The sequence below is a fragment of the Octodon degus genome, unplaced genomic scaffold, assembly GCF_000260255.1.
Source record: "Octodon degus isolate 3935 unplaced genomic scaffold, OctDeg1.0 scaffold00105, whole genome shotgun sequence".
In the NCBI taxonomy this organism is placed as follows: domain Eukaryota; kingdom Metazoa; phylum Chordata; class Mammalia; order Rodentia; family Octodontidae; genus Octodon; species Octodon degus.
This window is the reverse complement of record NW_004524681.1, coordinates 3,094,649-3,115,120: the sequence shown is the minus strand read 5'-3', so window position 1 is coordinate 3,115,120 and position 20,472 is coordinate 3,094,649. Positions and strand designations below refer to the sequence as shown.

The 20,472-nt window shown below is 48.8% G+C and overlaps 1 protein-coding gene across 3 annotated transcripts in view; it reads left to right on the top strand.

The window, feature by feature from the left end:
• Tmod3 (tropomodulin 3) overlaps positions 1–20,472 on the top strand; it is a 56,604-nt gene that overhangs the window by 19,750 nt on the left and 16,382 nt on the right. For all 3 annotated transcript variants that reach the window (XM_004638991.2, XM_023724024.1, XM_023724023.1), the window contains 4 exons: positions 9,819–10,004; positions 13,784–13,940; positions 19,201–19,323; positions 20,355–20,444. In XM_004638991.2, coding sequence (XP_004639048.1) covers positions 9,879–10,004; positions 13,784–13,940; positions 19,201–19,323; positions 20,355–20,444 — 496 coding nt within the window. In that variant the 5' untranslated portion in view covers positions 9,819–9,878. The remainder of the gene's footprint in view (positions 1–9,818; positions 10,005–13,783; positions 13,941–19,200; positions 19,324–20,354; positions 20,445–20,472) is intronic.

Genomic DNA, 20,472 nt, shown 5'->3' with positions numbered 1-20,472 from the left:
GTGTGTGTGGCCAGCTCAGCCCACCAGGGGGCGGGGCTGGCTGGCATGTGGTGCTGGGGGATTGAACCGCGGTCCCTGTGCTTTGCTAAACTTGTTCTAAGTAGGTGCTTTTGACCACTGAGCCATCTCACCAGCCCCAACCAGTAGTCTTTTGTACTGGAGAAAAGTAGACAATTTGAGGAATGAACATGAATGAATAATAGCATGGTGACCTCTCTAAAAGTCTTTAGAATGTTTCCTGATATTAAAGCTTTTATGGAACCCATTTCCCAAAGGCCCCTTACCTAAATAACAGATCCATTTTCCTAGTCCAGTGATGGTGAATCTAGAGCTTTCAGACATAGCCTGCTGAGGCACACATGACAGGTTCACTACCGTAGTACCTAATGTATTGTAAAGTCTTTTCTGTCTTTCACTGTTGTCCTTCTCTTGAGATCTGTGGTATTAAAATAGAAACAGTAGTTCGATTTATCTAGACTTAAATTTACCTTAATAAGAGAATTGAGGGAGAAATGATTGTGCTACTTTTTAAAAATTTTTTAAAATGTATTTGGTACAGGGTCTCAACAGGCAGCTTAAATTTGTAGTGACCCTCCTGTTCTAGCCGTGCCAGGTATTGGATTATAGGTGTGTGCCACCGTGCCCGGTCTCAGCGGCTGGCTCGGCACACCTGGGGCAGGGCCAGCATGGCATCCAGTACCAGGGATCGAATCCAGTCCTTGTGCTTGCCTGGCAGGTGCTTAGACTGCTGAGCCATCTCTCCAGCCCCCAGTTGTGCCACTTTTAGTGTTTTTATTGTATTAATAACATTTGATTTTGAAATTGAGATATTTTTGCATTATGACTTATAATGGAGAACTCATGTTTTCATAAAAACGCTAAATTTAATTAGGAAATCAATGGGAAAACAAACAAGCTGTAGAAATTTGCTTTGTCTGCTTTCTGAAAAACATTTATTAATGTCATGCCACTTCTAATTTTTTTTTAAGTTTTTAAATCTTATCTGGTTCTGGTTTTTCAAGTCACTTTCCTGAGAGAAAAAAAGGTAGCCTTTTGTTTGCTTGGTTTTGTTTGGCTAGCATGATTCAGCTTTCATAGTTTTACCTTTTTGCTTAACATTGTTCATGTCAGCAGTGATGAGGGCAGGTTGGTACCGTTTTTCCCAATATGAGTTCGTGGGGTTTCCCTGACATCGAGGCCTGTGAGAGCCAGGCGAGACCCAAGTCCATGGATCTCAGGGACAGAGTGGACAGGCCCCACCTCTCTCCCTGTTCTCCTGTGCCAGGCGCAGCTGGATTAGGGATGGAGGCAGAGTCTCCCCTGTGAGGGAGCGAGGCTGCTCGGGGTGTGGCACAGGCATGGAGGGGTCCGTCGTCGTTAGAAGGAACCAGTACTGTACCCAGAAGCTGAGCAGTGCTGGCCTGGTTTCGGGCCGCGGAGCCTAGTGGGTGAGCAGCCACGTAGGTCTGCTGGCCGCAGGCAGCGCAGAAGCGAAACAGCAGGCTTCCTTGAGGAATCTGGATTCTGGGGGGTTTGCTGTTCTCCTTCTTTTGGTGATAATTAAATTCCAGTGGGCGTTTGTGTTTGCTGCAGTTGGTTACAAAGCTAAGAGAGGAGCTCTGGAGGACTCATCAAACAGCAGTCACAGTATTCTAGCAAAGAAGGGAGCTTGACTTACATAGTTTCTAGCTGAAACTCAAAGCCTTAAAAACACTGGAAGATCTTTCTACTAAATTTTAAAAATACACTATTTGTATCTTACCCCCATTACAATTCAGCCAGACCTACCTTCCATCCAAAAAGAAAAAAACTGATTTTATTAGAAAAATGGTCAAAAGCAAAATGTGGTATGGACAGATAAAGGTAGAAGTAGAATTAAATAGGGTAGAGGAATAGTTTAAGAACTTTTTACTACAGACATTGATCGGCCGTGCAGTTTGACATTTTGGCCATTTTCATCCATTGTTTTGCAATTAACACAAATAGTAGCTATATGCTGACTGTCCCTTCTATTTATCTTGTATTCATGATTTGAGAAATCTTTATATAAAAATAAGCTCTAACATTTTCCATACCGTGTGAGCTTATTTGAGTGATTCAGATTAGTTCTAGCAAGCCCTTAAAGCCCCCTCTGCCATGTTGTGCCAAAAACCTTACCTTATTGGGGCTGGCGAGATGGCTCAGTGGTCTACAGCACCTACTTAGAACAAGCTTGGCAGACACAGGGACCGCGGTTCAGTCCCCAGCACCACATGCCAGCCACCCCGCCCCCTGGTGGGCTGAGTTGGCCACACACACACACACACACACAAATAAAATTTTTTAAAAAAGCGAGAAATCATCAAAACTTTGAAAAAAAAACTTTACCTTATTAAAATGTCTACTAGAAACAAAATTTTGTAAAGGGAGAAGGGAAGGAGAGGAATGGGAAAGAAAAGAAGGTATACTATGTACAGGTTGGAATTCCCAACGATGAATGTGATCATTATGTATGTCACAAGTGTGCCAATAAAATTAATTTTAAAGCAATGTCTAGATTACTGGAACAGCCTTCAGTCAAAGTATCCCAGTGGCCTGCTAATCAGCGAGTCTAGAGGTATGAGTAACAGCAGTCATGTAGGTGTTTGTCTCCATTACGCTTCTCTCGTTGCTGGGCCAGTACCCAACACTGAAAATGAAGGAAGAAAGGTTTATTTAGCTCAGTTACTGGAGGGTTCAGACCATACCCAGCTGGCTCCAGGGCAGAGTGGCACAGGGCAGAGGGCAGCGGTTCATGGTGGCAGAAGGCAGCAAGACAGCAAGAGCAGAAGGGAGGAGTGACAGCCCCAGTGGCAACAGGGAGCAAGTCTGTCTCTCTCTTACGTTACATTCAGGCTGTCCCTCCTGGGCTGGGTGGAGCACTCACACCCATAATCCCAGCAGTACTCAGACCCACAATCCCAGCCTCAATCACGAATTAATCACAAACTGTAGACTGCTCCTCAATAACTATGTGAGGCTTTGGGGGGACAAACACAAACTATAACAAAGCCTAAATATTTCAGAAGAAATGAAATGGAGAAAAGGTAGCACCTTTGCCCACAGCATAAAGTTCCCCTTACTGCCTAGCTTGTTTTAGGATTTTGTATATACTTAAGTGCCTGCTGCCTTAGTGGCGTAAGAAAATTCTTGCAAGAGGAAGAATGAGTCATGGTGTACTTCCTTAGGAGAGAGAGCCCTTGGATTAACCTTTCCATTGTGCACTTGGAATGCACTCAGTATTTTGATTGCTGGCTGCGCACTGATAAGCTTTCCCACAAGCTGCCCCCGTGTCACATTTGGCTTTGCCCACAGCGTGTTGGTAGAGGCTCTTTAGATTACCCAGTAGGCTCAGAGAGCTCTGAAACCTGATACCCAAAGAGCCTAGTTCATATGATGTCATTTCTTTTTAAATAATTTTTGAGTTTGCGACAGTTTTTGGAAAAGCTTCTGCATTTCCTGGTCTACCAGATCTGTTACCCAACTTAAAAAAAAAAGGTTAAGAACATTTGGTGCTGAGCGGTGGTGTACTGAAGGTGAGGCTGTTCTGGCCGTCTTGCAGCTGTCGTGTGCAGACCGGCTTCCTCTGACCTCCCGTGGGATTTCTGCTGCTGCGGCACCACCAGGAGGTCCAGCAAGTGGGAGTGAAGCGGAGCTCTGCCGCCGTTGAGCGGGAAAGGGAGGTGCAGGGTCTTGGTGGGGTCTTGCTGAGAGCGGTGGGGTTTGCAGCAGTGTGAGTAATCTGTTTTCTGTGGTAATGGTAATTGTTCACAAATAATTTGGCTGCTTCCTATTTAAAGGATGCTCTCCATAACTTGTTAATTAAATGTATTCTTTGTTCTGGCTGCCTTTGAACTTCAGGCTTTTTCTTTCCTTGTGCTGTTGGGATCTATAGATCACATTTTTAAAAATTCAAGATGGCAGGACAGGCTGCCACAAAGACAGGAAGGACAGGGCTGTGTTAGCTTGTTTACATACCCTATGTTGATTAGCTTCTGTTACCACCAGTTTTTCAAACTTTGGTGTACAAAGCAGCAGTCTCAGGTATGCTCACACTGAGTCAACCACTACATCTTAAGAACATCACAAATTCAAGCAAAAATTACATGAGATGCAACTCAGTGTGACCACCCTCCCTGGGTTCAACCTGTAGTTCCTCATACCACCAGTGGGGGAGAAAGCGCTGTCGGAGCTGGCCGCAGTGGCACACTGCTGTAATCCTAGCTACTTGGGAGGCTCGTGCAGGAAGATTGCAAGTTGGAGTCCAGTTTGCCAACTTAGTACAGACCTGTCTCCAGAAGGGCTAGGAGGGTAACTTAGTGGTAGAGCACTTTTGTGGCACGCCAGGGCCTTGATTCTTAGTCCAAGGGAGGAAAGGAAGGAGGAAGAGTCAGTGAGCTGAAGGACAGCGTCCAGTATATTTACTTAACTGTATAAAAGAAGTCTTGCTTACTGCGAAAGCAGTACATGTCATGGACAACGAAAATAAAGTGAGTTTGCATTGTAGATGGTAAATATTATGTGTATGTGTGCAGTGCTTTGGATGTGGTGGCGTCCACTGTGGTCTCCCTGGTTCTCTCCCACCTCCTGTTTCGAACCACAGTCACCAGTGTGGATTTAGGCTTAGGAGTGCCCTGAAGATGCAGCCCTCGTACGTGGGGTTCGTACCTTTGTAAGAGCTGCTGTGGAGCGCTGGAAGACGCCATCTGTGAGTCTGCTTGGACTCACCAGACCCTGAGGCTGCTGGCCTCTCATTACCTCTGAGGAATAAAGTTTATAAGCTGCTCTAATGGGCTAGGACACTGGCTACATTTTTTACAACTAGTTTTTTTGGTTGTAATTAGTGTGGATTAGAAGCATAACCATGTAAAAAGGAAGTGACCTATTAGACTTTTCTCCCCTCCTCCGCCATGCATCCTGCCCTGGTGACAACGTCTCAGGCCCAGGGGTCATGGCTTGGGGCCACAGCATGCTCTGTTGCAGGACACTGGAGGCTGGAGGTTCTTCTGAGACTTCAGACGCCCTTGTGACTAAGGAGCGCACCACAGTAAGTAGAGGCCTCTCTGCAAGGGGGCAATTCAGGGCTGATATTAATTAAGGGAACATCTGAGTACTTCAGCTCCTGCAGTCTACAGGAGATAATTTGACATCGCTTCTGTTTAATCCTGAAGCTAGATCCATGCAGAGGAAAAAGAACTGTTGATTTTTTTGTTTTTTGTTTTTTGTTTTTATGTATTTAGTATAGGGTCTACAGGGTCTCACTACACATATCAGACACTTGTAGTGATCCTTCCTGTTTTTCAGCCTCCTGAGCACTGGGATTACAGGTGTGTGCTACCACGCCCAGTCTCAGTTGCCCTCTCAGTGCACCCACGGGGCGGGGCTGGCACAGCAGGCCAGGGATCAAACCCCTGGCCCCAGTGTCTGCCTAAGCAGGTTCTTTAATCCACTGAGCTATCTGGCTGGCCCTGATTTGAATTTTTTTTAGGCAGAGTAAATTCAAGCAGCTACTTAAGGAATTATTGGATAGTGAACCATATCCATTTGAAAATATTACATGGAAATTTATCTAGAAGGAATATTTTGATCTAATATGTATCAACATTAAAATATTTTTATTTGAAAAATAAATACCACAAATATTTTTCATCATGAAAAGATAATGAGATTCCCAGTCAAAAAAAACAGAGCTAAATTTACCACTCTCATAAGGGGGAACTATGCTGGCCAAACACAGCTTTTTTTAAGCAGAAGACACTGCAGTGTTTTATATAGGCTTTCGAAAAAAAATGGATTTGAGGATTGGCCATGGTGGGTTGACATTAGCTGAGAAAGCTGAATTCTGATTGGTTGGCTGTCAGAGTGAGTGGTGTCCACCTCTTCCTGATTGGCTGATTTTCAGAGTTCAGTGGCTGAAGGGGATTGGCTGGCAAACACAACTTGTTAATCAGGTTTGGGTGGCTACTTATTACCATAGATACAGGAAAAGCGGTCTTTCCTAAGTTTGTGGGTACTTTAATTCTTAGTATTAGCTATATGTATAATTACTTCCCCAAAAGCAAGCATGTATTTTAAATATTTTTGAAATGTAACAAGAGTAAAGGGACAAAAAAAAAAAGAGTAAAGGGACATTTTAAATGTACAGTACTGCAAATCTTACACATCTGTATATAGTAGAATATTTGCCACCCACATCAGGGTATAAAAGTAAAAGATAGCACCTTTGGGCCCCCAGAATTTTCCCTCACTGCTCTGCCTGATCACTACACCCAGCACCATTTTGATTTCTGTCCCCGTGGAGGCCAATTTATTTAAGTTCATGGGGACTGGTCAGATCACCCCCAAAATATCAGACCATAGTGTCTGGTGGTCAAGGACTTCTATGGGATAATCGAGCAGGAAATACAGAGGCAGAATGGCTTGTCCCTTGAGGGTTGGTTTTTATACACTGTGCATCAGAGTGACAGATCTTTCTCAGAGTCAGAAGCAACCAGAACACAAACTATTATTACCTGGGCAACTAACAAACTGAAGTATGCTGGCAGGGGATGGGGGCAGGGGCCTTTTCTGCTTCACTTCAGCGTCCAGATTGTGGCATGTGGTATCTGTTAGGAGGCTTTGCTGTGGCCCAGGTGAGGGGGGTGGAGCTGGTGAAGACAAGGCACGTGATTTGCGTGATGGTCAGCTGCAGAGTGTGAGAGAAATGAAAGTGAATGCTTAATTACCCAAGTGGCCGAAAGCACGGAGTTGCTGTTGATGCCAGGGAAGGTGGCTGCAGCAAAGATGGGGAACTGTGAGGTGTGTGTTGCATCTTGTGTTTAATTAAGCGCGGAGTTCAGGAGCGAGGTCCAGACTGGAGAGAGAAGGCTGTGCAGTGTCAGTATTGCAGTGCAGAGAGAATGAGGCCCTGGAGCTGTCCAGCATTTAAAGGCAAGGAAGGTGGGGAGCAGCCAGCAGAAGAAGAGATGGGGCTAAGAGAGAGCAGGGGCTGAGAAAAACCAGGGCTGCAACGCCGCCGCCGCGTGAGCAGGTACCACCACGTGTGGCTTCTGGCAGGACTTGTGACAAGAGCTGAGAGCCGCTGGGCTCTGGCTCCACACAGTGCAGGTGGTGAAGGCCAGGTGCAGGAAAATGGGGAGGAGAACAGGCATTGAATCTAGGCAAGTGCTTGGGAGTTTTGCTGGAAAGGGAGCTAAGAAGTGTGTGGCAAGAACCGTGAGGCGAGAGAGTGTGTTGTGTGTGTGGAGGCGCAGCAGTCTGCTCACAGCTGGGCAAGCACAGTGCGCTGCTCGGTGCTCCTTCGTGGATGGGGAGGCCCCGTGCCACAGTCGTGGTCCCAGCGAGCAGGACTGGCCTAGCTGAGAGCCTGGCGAGGGGCAAGTGGAGAGGATCGTACGGCTGCGGGTGTGCAGCCCACTGTGGCTAAGCGTAGACCTCGGGCTAGAGCCCGCAGGTGTGTGGGCGGTGTTACAGCCGTGGGAGAAGTCTGGTCAGCTCGGAAAGTGGGACTGAGTTACAAGGGCCCGGCCGTGGCTGAACACTGTGACATTAGTGGTAATAAATTTCAAACTGTGACCAATTCCTTTGTGTGTTTTCCTTCAGCTTCGTCTGCCATTTGTGTCCTGGTTAGAAGCAGAAAGGTTGGCTTTAACCATAGTCGATGTTTTTGCCTGAGGAATTAGGAAAGGATGAGAGATATTAAGAGTTAATGGAGGGGGTCGGGGAGATGGCTCAGTAGAATGAGTGCTTCCCTGGCAAGTTCAAGAGCCTGAGTTCAATCCCCGGATCTGCCAAAAAAGAAAAAAAAAGTTAATGGAGGTATACATAGATTGCTGTTGACAAGGACTTCATGCGTGTTTATGGAAAAAGTTTATTCCAGTGAAAGTCACATTGCCATTATTTGTTCTCAAAATACACCTTTTTCCCCCCTGTATTTTTTAAGGGTCTACAGGGTGTTCAGGGTCTCACTACTAGATTGGGCGTGTAGTGATCCACCTGTTTACAGCCTCCCAAGAGCTGGGATTACAGGCATGCGCCACCACGCCCAGTCTCAGTTGCTGTCTCAGTGCGCCCCGGAGTTGGGGCTGGCACAGCAGGCCTGGGGATAGAACCCCTGGCCCCTGCCTGCAGGCGCTTTAATCCACTGAGCTATATGGCCAGCCCTTTCAAAATACACTTCTGACACACTTAATTCCATTGTTCTTTCCACTTTCTGAAGCAGTTCTGGGAATCTCTTTCCTGAATGTCCTTGAGATGTGATTTTAAAAATATGCTAAGTGCTGCTGCCATCCAACAGAAAGGCAGGCTTAACAACATTATGGGGTAGCTTCCTCCATCATATTCACAAATCTTGCACAGTGAGGAGACTACTGGCTCTTCCCCAAAGTCAGAATGACCATGTTTGATAGACATTATGAGTTGATTCAGGACATTTAGGCAGCCGTTACAGCACAACTAAAGACACCCCTAAAAGAGAATTTCCAGGGCCAGGGAGATAGCTCAGTGAAATGAGTGTTTGCCTGGCAAGCGCAAGGTCCTGAGTTTGATCCCTGGCACCACCAAGGGGGGGGGGGGGGGGAATTTCCAGAAGTGCTTCAGAAAGTGATAAGAATGATGGGATAAGAGTTTTTAAAGCACAGGGGAGGATTTTGAGGGGGATTAATGGTAATATGCCTTTTACTGTAATATTTTTAAAATTTCAATATTCACTGTTTGTTTTAGTACACATTATATATGGTAAATACAAATGGCAAATAAATATATGTAAAAGTGCATCGTTGATGCAAGTTAAAACAACACTGAGATTTCATCTCACCCCAACAGGAATAGCTGTGATCAAAAAATCAACCAATAACAAATGCTGGAGGCACTGTGGAGGAAAAGGAGCCCTTGCCCACTGCTGGTGGGAGTATGCACTGGTACAACCACTGTGGAAATCAGTGTGGAGATTCCTCAAAAACTAGAGTTATAGGTCCCATTCACCCCAATTATTCGCCTTCTGACTTTTTCCAGAATTGAAAACATCATACCACCGTCATATACGTGCCCTTGTGTGTTGTAACAGCACACTTTGTTGCAGCGTGCTTTGTTGTAGCTAAATTTTGGAAACAACCCAAATGCTCATCAACTGAAGAATGGGTAAAAAAGATGTGGTATTTTTATACAGTGGTTAAGATAACTGTGGGCATTGTCGAAGTAGACGCACAGTGGCATTTCACCAGCATTTCAGTCTGCATTTTACTGAATTATGATGGAGAGGGGAGCAGGAAGGAGCGGGGGACAGTGAGTTGGAGACAGTACTGCTGCTAAGTGCATGCACAGCTTCCCAGCGCGAACTCCACCCTAGTAATGCTTGCATCTGCTGCCTGGTCAGAAACATATTTTCCCTAGGGGGAGAGGCCGCTCACTCTGGGGGTGTCTTGCTGTCCCTCACTCAGGTCAGTCACCGTTCGCCCAGCCAGGGTGAAACAGCAGTGCCGCTGCAAGTGGCTGAGGCATGGTCCTCACCCAGGTGAAGCCCTGAGGGGAGAGTGGATTTGGCTTCTACTCTATTATAATTGTTTAAATTCTAAACCCTAAATACTGTCAAACACGTATTTTAATGGCTTTGAGCATCATTCCCTCCTCTTTTTTCCCCAGTTGATGGTTTTGTTAACAAAAGACCAAAAGGTAAAGGCTGGAGTGCTCTCTAAGAGGAGAGGAGTGTGACGACCTGGGGAAGAGCAGGTCAGGCACCCCAAGGTGTGCTAGGTGGGGAGAGGTGGCCAAGAATTGTAAGTGTCCTCCTTCTTTTCTTGTAGCTTTAAGACAAAGCAGGAATCATTGCTTAAGAGCATCAGGTGACACCCACACTGGGAAGCATGGCGCTGCCGTTCCGGAAGGACCTGGAGAAGTACAAGGACCTGGATGAGGATGAGCTGCTCGGGAAGCTGTCTGAGCTGGAGCTGAAGCAGCTGGAGACTGTTCTGGATGATCTAGATCCCGAGGTGCGTGCTCCCTGTGAAGGGGGACGGTGCTCCCCGTGAAGGTGAGCGGTGGCGCTGCATCCTGGGCGCAGAGCTGCCGCTGAGCAGCGAGCTTCCCCACCCTCCCAGAGGAGTGGCTCCACCCCTGCCTGCACCCTCGTGGTGGGGCATCCTTCTCGGACGCCTGCATGTTCATTCCCTCTAAGGGTTCTGGCCATGCTAGCAGACTGCTTGCTCCTCCACGCACGCTATCAGTGTCTCCAGCTGTGCTGGCACAGCCCAGCACCCTGTGCCCTGCAGTTTTGTGGCCTTAGGCCTCAGGGTGCCCTGCTGAGGGTGCTGAGCCCTTGGTGTCACTTCCTGCCATGGAGCGGATCAGCTCCGGTGTCCTGGAGTCGCCATCCCTGACAGGCCTGTCTGAGGTAGAGACTCTGCACTTAGCACACTGAGCCCAGCACTGTAGCCCAGTCACCTTGAGAACGTTTACAGAGCTTGCAGTTGGGTGGTCACCCCGCATCAAGCCTGCTGCGCGAGGGTGGTGCACGCCCCTGTGCAGCCTTCCTGTGCGCAGATGTGTGTTTGCACTATCTGGGAGCTGAGCTGTTGTGAATCAGGGACGTCTACATAGTCTGCTTATGTACTCTGTGTTTTCAAGCGGACACTATTTGTCATATAAGTTACCAGGCTACTGTGGAGACCTCAGCCTCCTGCTGTCACGAGTGCCGAGGAGGGGCTAGCAGGGGAGGGCCTGCAGGCCCGGCAGGTAGGTGCCAGTGGTTCCCCACACGGCTGTGCCCAGGCGTTCACTTAGGCACCCTTCAGGATGGAGCCTTGACCTGTATTTTCTTTCCTTCGGGTGCTGGAGCTTAAGCTCAGGGTGAAAGCTGTTTGATTCATTGCCATGCTGGGAGTGTATTACTACAACAGAGTTGCACTACTACACGGGAGAGACATCATGCATAGCAGCAGTTTTTTCTTGTTTTTGATTTGGTTTGATTTGCGGTACTGCATGGTGATAGAACCCAAGACCTTTGCACTGAACTATATCTGCAGCCCTTTTTCAGTTTTTTTGTTGGTGGTGATAGTTTTTTGAGGCAGCCTTGCCGACTTCTCAGGCCGGGCTCCAGCTTGCCTCCTGTCTCCAGCCTCTCAGAGTGCTGGGAGTACAGGTGCGTTCCACTGTGCCCAGCTTTGTGTGTATGTGTGGCTTTCTGAGGCAGGATCTCTCTTTACGCAGTCAGGTGGCCCCTGAACTCCGTGTGTAGCCCAGACTGGCTTCTCCAGAGAGCTGGGATGGGGGCATGGGCCACCGTGCCCCTTTAGAATTTACTACTTTTTTGATGGTTTTTGTTGTTTGTTTTGTTTTTTTACATGGGATGTTACTGTGTGTCCCAGGCTGGCCTCCAGCTCATGGGGAGCCTCCAGGCCCAGCCTCATATAATGTATTTTAAAGCTATATTATTTTGGGGCTGTTGTGGCATATCACCTGTATGGCAAGCATGAGGTCTTGGTTTGATTCCTGGTACAAAAAAAAAAAAAAAAAAAAAAAAATTAGAAACTCTGTCATTTCACAGAGGCTTGAGCACGCAAGTGAGGTAGTGCAACTCCACCCCCACTGAATCAGCAGGATCTGCGTGTGTGCTTTCTGAGTGGAGCGCAGTGACTTTGTATTAGTTTGTCTCAGCATTTTTATCCAGTAGCATCCTAGAAACTTTATCCAGTGAGGTCAGGGGTCACCCGGAGGCTACTTGCCAGGTATAGGAGACAAGTGTGATCCACCTAGATGAGCCCCTCCCTCCTGATACAGGCATTGTCAGTCAGAATCGCACCAGATCTGAAAGGAGGTGGGTGCTGTGAGCCAGGGAGTGGAGCCACAGCCCGAGGAGCATAGATTACCAGGGAGCCTGCAAGGGTAGGGGCTGTGCCCCTGAGGCCTGCGGTGCAGGGAACTAACTGGGCACCTGGCCCCGCGTCTGAGGAGGCTGAGGCCAGGGTGTGGGGTGGAGAGGTGGGGAGGTGAGCCCAATGAATGAGAGTGAGCGAGCCAGTGAGGGCTGTGGAGGATGGGCCTGTGGGAAGCCTGGGAAGCTTGGAGCGGGTGAAAGGCTGCAGATGGCACAGCCAGGCTGACCAAGTCCCTTAGGAAGCAGGTGTGGAGTGGACCCACAGTGGAGTGGGAGTGGCTTCGGCTCTGACCCATTCAGTTCACAGTCACAGTTGGGGCAGAGAGGTCGTGGCTCTTATGGTCGGTCCTATAGATAGTTGAGTCTGGTTCACGAATTTATACTTGGTGCTGGATTAGGGACAGACCTATGGGCCATCTTTAGAAGTCAGCTTGCTGTGTCATAAGTGTCATTATGTGCAAGAAGACACAGGTAAAGCTTATGAAAATTATCGTGGGTATTCACAAATGGTCAAAGCTGCAGTGGTTGGTTTATACTTATAAAATGAACATTTTCAGTTACCATTTGTCACATGCAGTCGCTCCTTGTAATGGAAAGTGGTCCTACTTCACCTCAGGCTCTAGCATCACTGCCAGTATAGGGAGGGTACAAAAGAGCCTCAGCCCTCCGGTGCCTCTCATCTGTCGAACAGAGCAGCGCCCATTAGGGTGAGGCCAGGCCGTGGCACCTCTGGCTTCTGAGGAGAACAGGCGCTCACTCAGTACTATGGCTCCAGGTTGCTCCTTGTGCAGGATAGGTTCATAAGGCCCCCCATGAACAGTCTGGCCCTCCCCCTGGCCCCACTGTCAGCCTGCCCTCCAGGGCTGTGCCCACTGGGATCCTGGGCCATGGCTCCTACTGCGGGCATGCATGGTGTGGATAGGAACTGTGCAGCACAGCGGCAGTGACAGCTCCTGTGCCATGGGGAACAAGTCCTCATTAATCTCCTGGTATTCTCTACAATGCACATGTCTGTCACAAGAGGCTGTATGATTAAGGGGCAGTCATTAAAGGGACGGTGAGATAGCTCAGCAGACTAAGCACCTGTTTAGGCCAGTGCTAGGACTGGGGTTCGATCCCCAGTGCCACGTACTGCTCCAGCCCCACTCCCTGGGCACACTGAGCTAGCCACCAAGACTGGGCTTGGTGGATGTGGTAGTGCATGCCTGTAATCCCAGCTCTGGGAGGCTGAAAACGGGAGGATCACTGCAAGTCCAAGCTGTGTAGTGAGACCCTGTACCAATACATTTAAAAAATAAGTGGCAATCATTATGAAAGAGTACGTATAGTTGCTTAAATTCTTTGGTGATAGAATTATTCTACTTATGTATATGCTGAGCAGTTATTAAGTATTAAGAAAATTTTTTATTACAGTTCTTGTATATTTAAAAACTAAAGGATTTTTTGTACTAGTAGCATCTTTTCTTTTCTTTTTTTTTTAATTTTATTTATTTGTGTGTATGTGTGTGTGTGTGTGTGTGTGTGTGCGTGTGGCCAGCTCAGCCCACCAGGGGGCGGGGCTGGCTGGCATGTGGTGCGGGGGGATTGAACCGTGGTCCCTGTGCTTTGCTAAGCTTGTTCTAAGTAGGTGCTTTAGACCCCTGAGCCATCTCACCAGCCCCTAGTAGCATCTTTTCTAAGAAAACATAGGTACCCATTTTAATGATGTAAATGAATTCTCCCAAATTTGTAGAAAGAACTGTGTTCAGAGCCCTTTTACCCCACTGCTGTGGAATCCCGCAGCACTGCAGTGTCCAATGCCATGTGCACTGTCCTCTAGAACTCTACGCAGGAGCTCTGTGGATGCTCAGGGCGCCGGCCTTTGGTGGTCCTAACAGCTGATTCGTTCTCTGGCAGAATGCCCTTCTGCCTGCAGGGCTCCGGCAGAAGAACCAGACGTCCAAGGCTGCCACTGGCCCGTTTGACAGAGACCACCTCCTCTCATACCTGGAGAAGGAAGCGTTGGAGCATAAGGATAGGGAAGACTACGTGCCCTACACTGGGGAGAAGAAAGGTAAGCCTGGGACTTGGAGGTGAGACCGTAGTGGTAGATCCTCCTTTGCTTTGAGAGGTCTTTCATGGGCAGCATTTAGACGCGTGTTGCTGTTTACTTAAACGTGTATTGGTGTGGTTTTGTTGCCCACTGATTTTGTGTAACACTTCCTAGTTCTCTGTTGTTGGAAAAGTGCTGAAGTAAATTTTTAAGTTCACTAGTGTATTACAGAGGACATAGTCATGTTAAAGCCGTGCTCAGTTCTGACTTTTTTTGAGACAAAGTTTCACTATGCAGTATGGAATTTGAGCTCATTTTGTAGCCCAGGCCAGCCTTAAACTCACAGCAATCCTCCTGCCTCAGTCTCCCAAGTTGCTAGGGTTACAGACCACTCCCAGCTTCCATCTCCTTTCTTTAAGTGGAATGCCATAAAATGGTTCATGTCTGGTATGGTGTCGCACACCTAAAATCCCAGCACTGGGGCCAGGGAGGCCTGAGTTCAATCCCCAGTTCCACCAAGGAAAGAAAGGAAGGAAAAATAAAATCAAGCACAAGGCCTGAGTTCAATCCCTAGTTCCACCAAAGAAAGGAAGGTAGGAAGGTAAAATAAAATCCCAGCACTCGGATGCCGACGTAGGAGAATTGCATAAGTTTGAGGCCAGCCTGGACCATGTAGTGAGTTCAACATCAGCCTGAACTAGGTAGTGAGACCCTGTCTGAAAAACCTAACAAAGAAATGAAAAATGATTCTCGTGTCGTTTTTCAAGGCACCTTCTAAAAGATGCCCTCCTGGGGGCCTGCCCCTTAGCTCAGTTCTTTAAGTGCCTGCTTCAACAAAGCAGTCAGGCTCAGGCTGCTGTGGTTCGATCCCCAGAACTCAAACCAGCCAAACCTGCCCTGAAGGTATTAGGAGCAAAAAAAAAAAAAATCCTTCTGCCATTTTTTAAAAAATAAAATAAAAAATAAAAAAAATGGGGCTGGGAGATGACTCAGTAGAATAAGCGCTTGCCTGACAAGCACAAGGGCCTGAGTTCAATCCCCGGTTCCGCAAAAATAAAATAAATAAAAATAAAAATAAAAAATAAAAGATGCCCTCCCTTCGTACCTTTCCTTTATAGTTCGTGGCTGTAATGGCAGGAGTCTGGCTGCCAGGACACCCCCAGTCCAGCTTCCTGCCATTGCAGCGTCTAATCTTAGGTGCTGCCGCTGCGGACTGAGTGCAGCTGTGTTTTGTCTGTACACTGCTGGCTTCAAGGAGATGGCAGGCATCTCTCAGCCGCTGCAATGGTTCCGAGTACAGCTGGGGTTGAACCTAGGCCTTGGGCACGCTGAGCACTCACTGTGCCACAGGGCTGCACTCCCGGTGCGCAGTCCTTTCTAAAGCTGAGAAGTGTGCTGTAACACAGCTGCGCCACAGCTTGGCTATTCATCAGTGGATGGGCAGTTGAGTTGTCTCCACTTCGCTTATGTGCAAATTGTTATCGTGGACGTGCTTTCCTTCCTCTTGGGTTTGTGGTGGGAATGCAATTCCTGGTTCACAGAGTGTGTTAGCTTTCCCTTGCTGGGCCCAAAATACCCAGCAGCGTATAGCTTGAAAGGTCTCATGGTTCAGAGGCTTTCCTTCATGTCCGTGGGCTCTCCTGCTCTCAGGCTTATGGGGAGACGCAGATTGCTCACCTCAGGGCAGAGAAGAAAGCTGCCGGAGCCAGGGCAGGAGGACAGGAGTGCACTCTGAGGGCCGTGCCTGCCCCAGCTCTGCCCTCAGCACAGACTGACCCACCCTCCTGGACCCTGGCTGTGCCCCTTAGGCCCTGCCTCTGAGTGCCGACGGGACGAGGAGGAGGGGCAGGGGGCTGTGCTGAGCACCGTGAGGACCCCGTCACCCTGCCTTCTACACGTGGCCACACCAGTGAACACTAGCACCAGTAACACACATCCCTGCCAGCACATGTTGCCTGTCTTTTTATTGTAGGCCTCCTAATGAGTGTGAAGTGACTACGCTTTAGGGTTTGTTTTAATTCTGTTTTTGGTGTGCCATGCTGAGGGGTCACATCTAAGTCTTCGCCACAGTTTGTGTGAATACCAGGCACGTGCACGACTGTCTAGTTTGGCATTGACGCGTCTACTGCTAAGAACAAGTGTATAAGCTACCGTGTGTTAGGAGAAGCTCTGGCTTCAGAGGGGGGAGCTTGTATTCTAGTGAGCTCTGCTTCGTAACTTCACACCAGCATATTTGAGTCATGCTTTATAGATCGAAGCCATTGGACAGGCGGTGATCACCAGGCTTATTCATCAAGCTGGATCGCCTGATATGTTTAGGCGCAGATAGCGGGATGCTCGTGGGCAGCAGATACATGTGCAGGCTGTGTGGGGACGGCCTTGGGAAGTGTCGGGGCTTCCGAGGACGTTGGAGTCCACCGCCGGGCCTCAGTACTGGGACAGGTGCTATCGTCGCCTGCTCAGTAGCCCAGCAAGCCCAGGCTTGCTGCCCAGCCGCCTTTGTAGCTGAGGGATGGCCCAGTGGGCTGGTGCCCTTCCTTCCTCGCTTCCCCTCCTTCCCTGACTTTGCGAGGATATGTTCTCAGTGCTGTGCAGACCTAAAAGCAAAGGACTCCATGCAGAGCAGGATCAGAAAATGGAAAGAGCCTGGATCCTGGCTCTCCCTGTGCACTTACTAGGATGGTAAAAGTTCCCATTGCTGGAGCCTTGCTGCTCACACAGTGGTCTGCGGGGCGGTGCCAGCCTGAGCCGAGAGGCTGCGCAGCACGCAGGCCGCAGAGCCTGCCGCCTTACCCTGGCTCCCAGATCTGTAACACACCAGCTTAACACTTGTTTGGGTGCTCTGTAGCCAGCAGCTGAAATGTCGCCACTGGCACAGACACCTTGTGGATTGACTGAGGCACTCTTTTTAATAAGAAAATACATGACCAGAACTGATTCAGATGCCACCATATCTCGTTGTAACAACCAGCACAAACAGAATAAGCACGGTGACTGCCATGCTGCCACAGCTGCCACACTGCTTGTTGCAAGCCGGTGAGATGTGTCCGTGAGCCTGAGGACGGTCGGTGGCCATGTGCCCAGGGAGCTGCATTTTCAGGCGACGTAAGAAGGTGCATGTGTGTGGCTGGCTGCGCTGTGCTGAGCAGTACAGGCCTGGAGCCAGTGAGGCAGTAGAAACCCTTAGTTCTTTCTGCCCACACCTTCGTTCGGTGCCAGGGACAGAGAATACAGCAACAGCCTCAGGCACACCCAACTCTTTGATCTTTAGCAGAGAAGAAACACACACTGGAGCAAAGATAGCCTCTGTCATGAATGATATTGGAAAAACTGGTTATTCATTTGCAGAAGATCGAGTACAGACCCATATCTCACCATGTGCCGAACTAAAAATGGCTCAGGAAACTAAATGTTAAAACAGAACGTGTTGGAAGAAAAAAATTGGTAAAACTCAAAGAGATAGGCCTGGGGTGACTTGTGGAACAGAACCCCAGTGCCACAAGAAATAGTACAAAGACTCAGCAATGGGTTCATGTCAAATTAAGGCAAATCTTTTTTTTTTTTGTTGCGGAACTGGGGATTGAACTCAGACGCTTGCACTTGCCAGGGAAGCACTTACTCCATTGAGCCATCTCCCCAGCCCCTCATGTCAAATTAAAAGGCTTCTGTACAGCAGAAGAACCAACAGAATGAAAAGGCAACCTGTAGAATGAGGAAGACGTTTACCAGCTGTTGCACCAACAGGACTAGTGTCTAGAATATACAAAGAACTCAAAAAATTAGACTCCTCTGAATTAAAACACCCAATCCAAAAAAAAGGGCAAGTGGCATAAGTACACCCTGCCAGAAGTAGGAATGGCAGTCCATGCACGCGTGAAGCGGTGTTCACCGTCTCTGGCACTGGAGAAGTACAAACTAGGCGACCCTGAGAGCCCGTCCCACCCGTCTAGGCAGCCGGTCCTCGTCTACGCTCTTTTCCCGCAGCAGTTACGGCACCATATTACACTGAGAGACGCTTAGCCGTGTTCATGGCAGTGCAGCTCGTAATAGCTCAAGCTTGGACGCAGCCTGTAGCTTACACGGGATGTCTCTTCTTTTACAGGAGAAACCCAAAATATCAATAGAGCAGTATATAGGAATCAGGGAGCAGGAAAATAGACTTTCCTCAGAGGGGAAGGCGAACGAGATGGAAAGGCCTTGATGTGCTGTGCGCACAAGCCGGCCCCGCATAGCACTGTGAGCGGTGAGGAAAGTGATCTGGACAAGGAACAGCCCCGAAGGAACATGCCTTCACAAGCTGAGGGGGCCCGAGGAGGCCAGCAGTGGCCCTTGAGCTGAGTGTGGGGAGCTTGAGGACAGCAGGCCGGCCCTGGCTGGCTGAGCGCTCCACTCCCGGGGCTCTGGAATGCGAGAAGACAGGGTGGCTGCAGACAGATCCAGGGTGAGGGAGAGTGAGGCGGGGCCCTTGAAGAGCAGGGTTCACCTCCACGGCCTTTGGTGGCCACGTGGACGACTTCGGGCTTCCTCAAGGCAGGGCTGAGAAGAGCAACATAGCATGTGGAGAAACCTCTGCGGATGCAGGCTGGAGGACTGGCTTGGATGGAGCCAGAGGAGATTCAGAAAGGCCAGCTGGCAGCATTTGCAGGACTCCGTAGGAGGGAATCGACACGGTGGTAATGAAGGTGGAAAGAAGTGGTTTGGGCTTTGGGGTTTCCTGGCAGCATTGACGCTAAGACCTCTGCACTGAGCTACATCCCTAGTATTAGGATTGCAGACGCGGCGTCACCTGCATGGTCAGCTGTTCGACCAGCGGGTAGTGCCCTGAACACCGATACGCTCCTTCAGATTTTCAAGTCTTGCGTAGTAAATGGTAATCAACGTGCTGACTTTCTCATAGTAAAAAAGTCAGTTTCCAGGGTGACTAATTTTGTTACAGGTTTTGTAAGCTTAGAAGAGCAGTGATTAAAACTCCATTCAGAACATAGTAAATTTCTTTGCAGTTGAAATAAGAGTACCTAGAATCAGAACTGCCTCTACCATCCCCTAAGTGACAATTTGTTGCTTAAGAATAAGAAATTGGGGTTGGGGAGGTAGCTCAGTGGTCTAAGCACCAGCCTGGCAAGCACAAGGACCCGGGCTCAGTCCTCGGTACCGCATGCCGCACTGGCGCTGACCTCAACCTCGGCCCATGCTGCCTATACTTCTGCAATGCTGGCCAGCACAGTAGGGTGATGGAGTGAGGTCAGTGGGGATGGGACTCACAGGTGTTTGTATTTTACAGGGAAAATATTTGTCCCCAAACAGAAGCCCATACAGACCTTTACGGAAGAAAATATCTCTCTTGACCCAGAGTTAGAAGAAGCTCTCACGAGCGCTTCTGATACGGAGCTGTGCGACCTTGCAGGTGAGTGGCCTGGGCAGCAGGGGACAGGCAGGCATCTCTGGACAGTGCAGCAGGGCGCCCTGGGCCAGCAGCCGTGTGGGACCCGAGGTCAGGCTTCTGGGCACACCCACCCTCATACTAACCAAGCTGACTGGCCTTTCCCTGACTGGAAAGTTTTCCTGGAATTCTTATTCACTGGTGCCCAGATGGAGGCTGTCCTCCAGGAGGGCAGGGAGGTCACAGGAGAGGTCATCTGGAGCCCTGGGGCTAGGTTGAGAGGAGAAGGGCAGTAAGCCCTGACTGCCCCTACTGTGCTCCATCGCCCGACTTCCGCTCTGCTCATCCCAGCCGTTTGCTCTTCCTGGCCAGCATCTCCTGCCTGCTGCGGAGCTGCCCGCTCCCCTGGATATGTGAGGAGCCCCTCCTGTCGTGTAACCCCAGGGTGAATGTGTCTGGAAGCAGCAGCCTGAGTGTGGGGGCAGCTACAGGAAGGGACAGCCGAGGGGCCTCATCCTGTGGGTCTGCCTCATCCTGTGGGTCTGCACTGGTGGACATGTAGGTGGTGCCGTCCTCACGCTACCCTGGCTTCCAAATTATTTGTATAAAAGGCCATCAAAAACGAAGCCACTGTTTCTCTCTTAAATGTCATTTTTAAAGGATGCTATCTTATTCTTAAATAAAAGAATCAATAATACTTTGCGAATACTAGGGTTAGGCTAGCTCCAGCTGTGGGCCTGAATTAAAAATATGTGGAAATCCAAGTTTAGAAGTGTAGGAGAAAATAATGGGTATTGAAGAGAATGAGATAATTGAGGACTTTTGATCATTTTATCTCCCTTTTTTGTTTGTTTATTATGTCTGAAAAAAATAATCTGTATCTAATTTAGTCATAAGCCAGGCAGAGTGATACATACCTGTGGTCCCCACTACCCAAAAGCCTGAGGAATTCAAGTTCTGCCCGGGCAGCATAGCAAGGCTGCCTCCCAAACAGAACAAGAAAGTTTTAAACAAGAGGAAATAGAAATTGATTTTCATCTTCTGTCTCTCTACAGCTATCCTTGGGATGCACAACTTGATAACAAATACTCAGTTCTGCAACATTGTAGGAAGTAGTAATGGTGTTGACCAAGAGCACTTTTCAAGTGAGTACTAAAAATGCTGTGTCAAGTC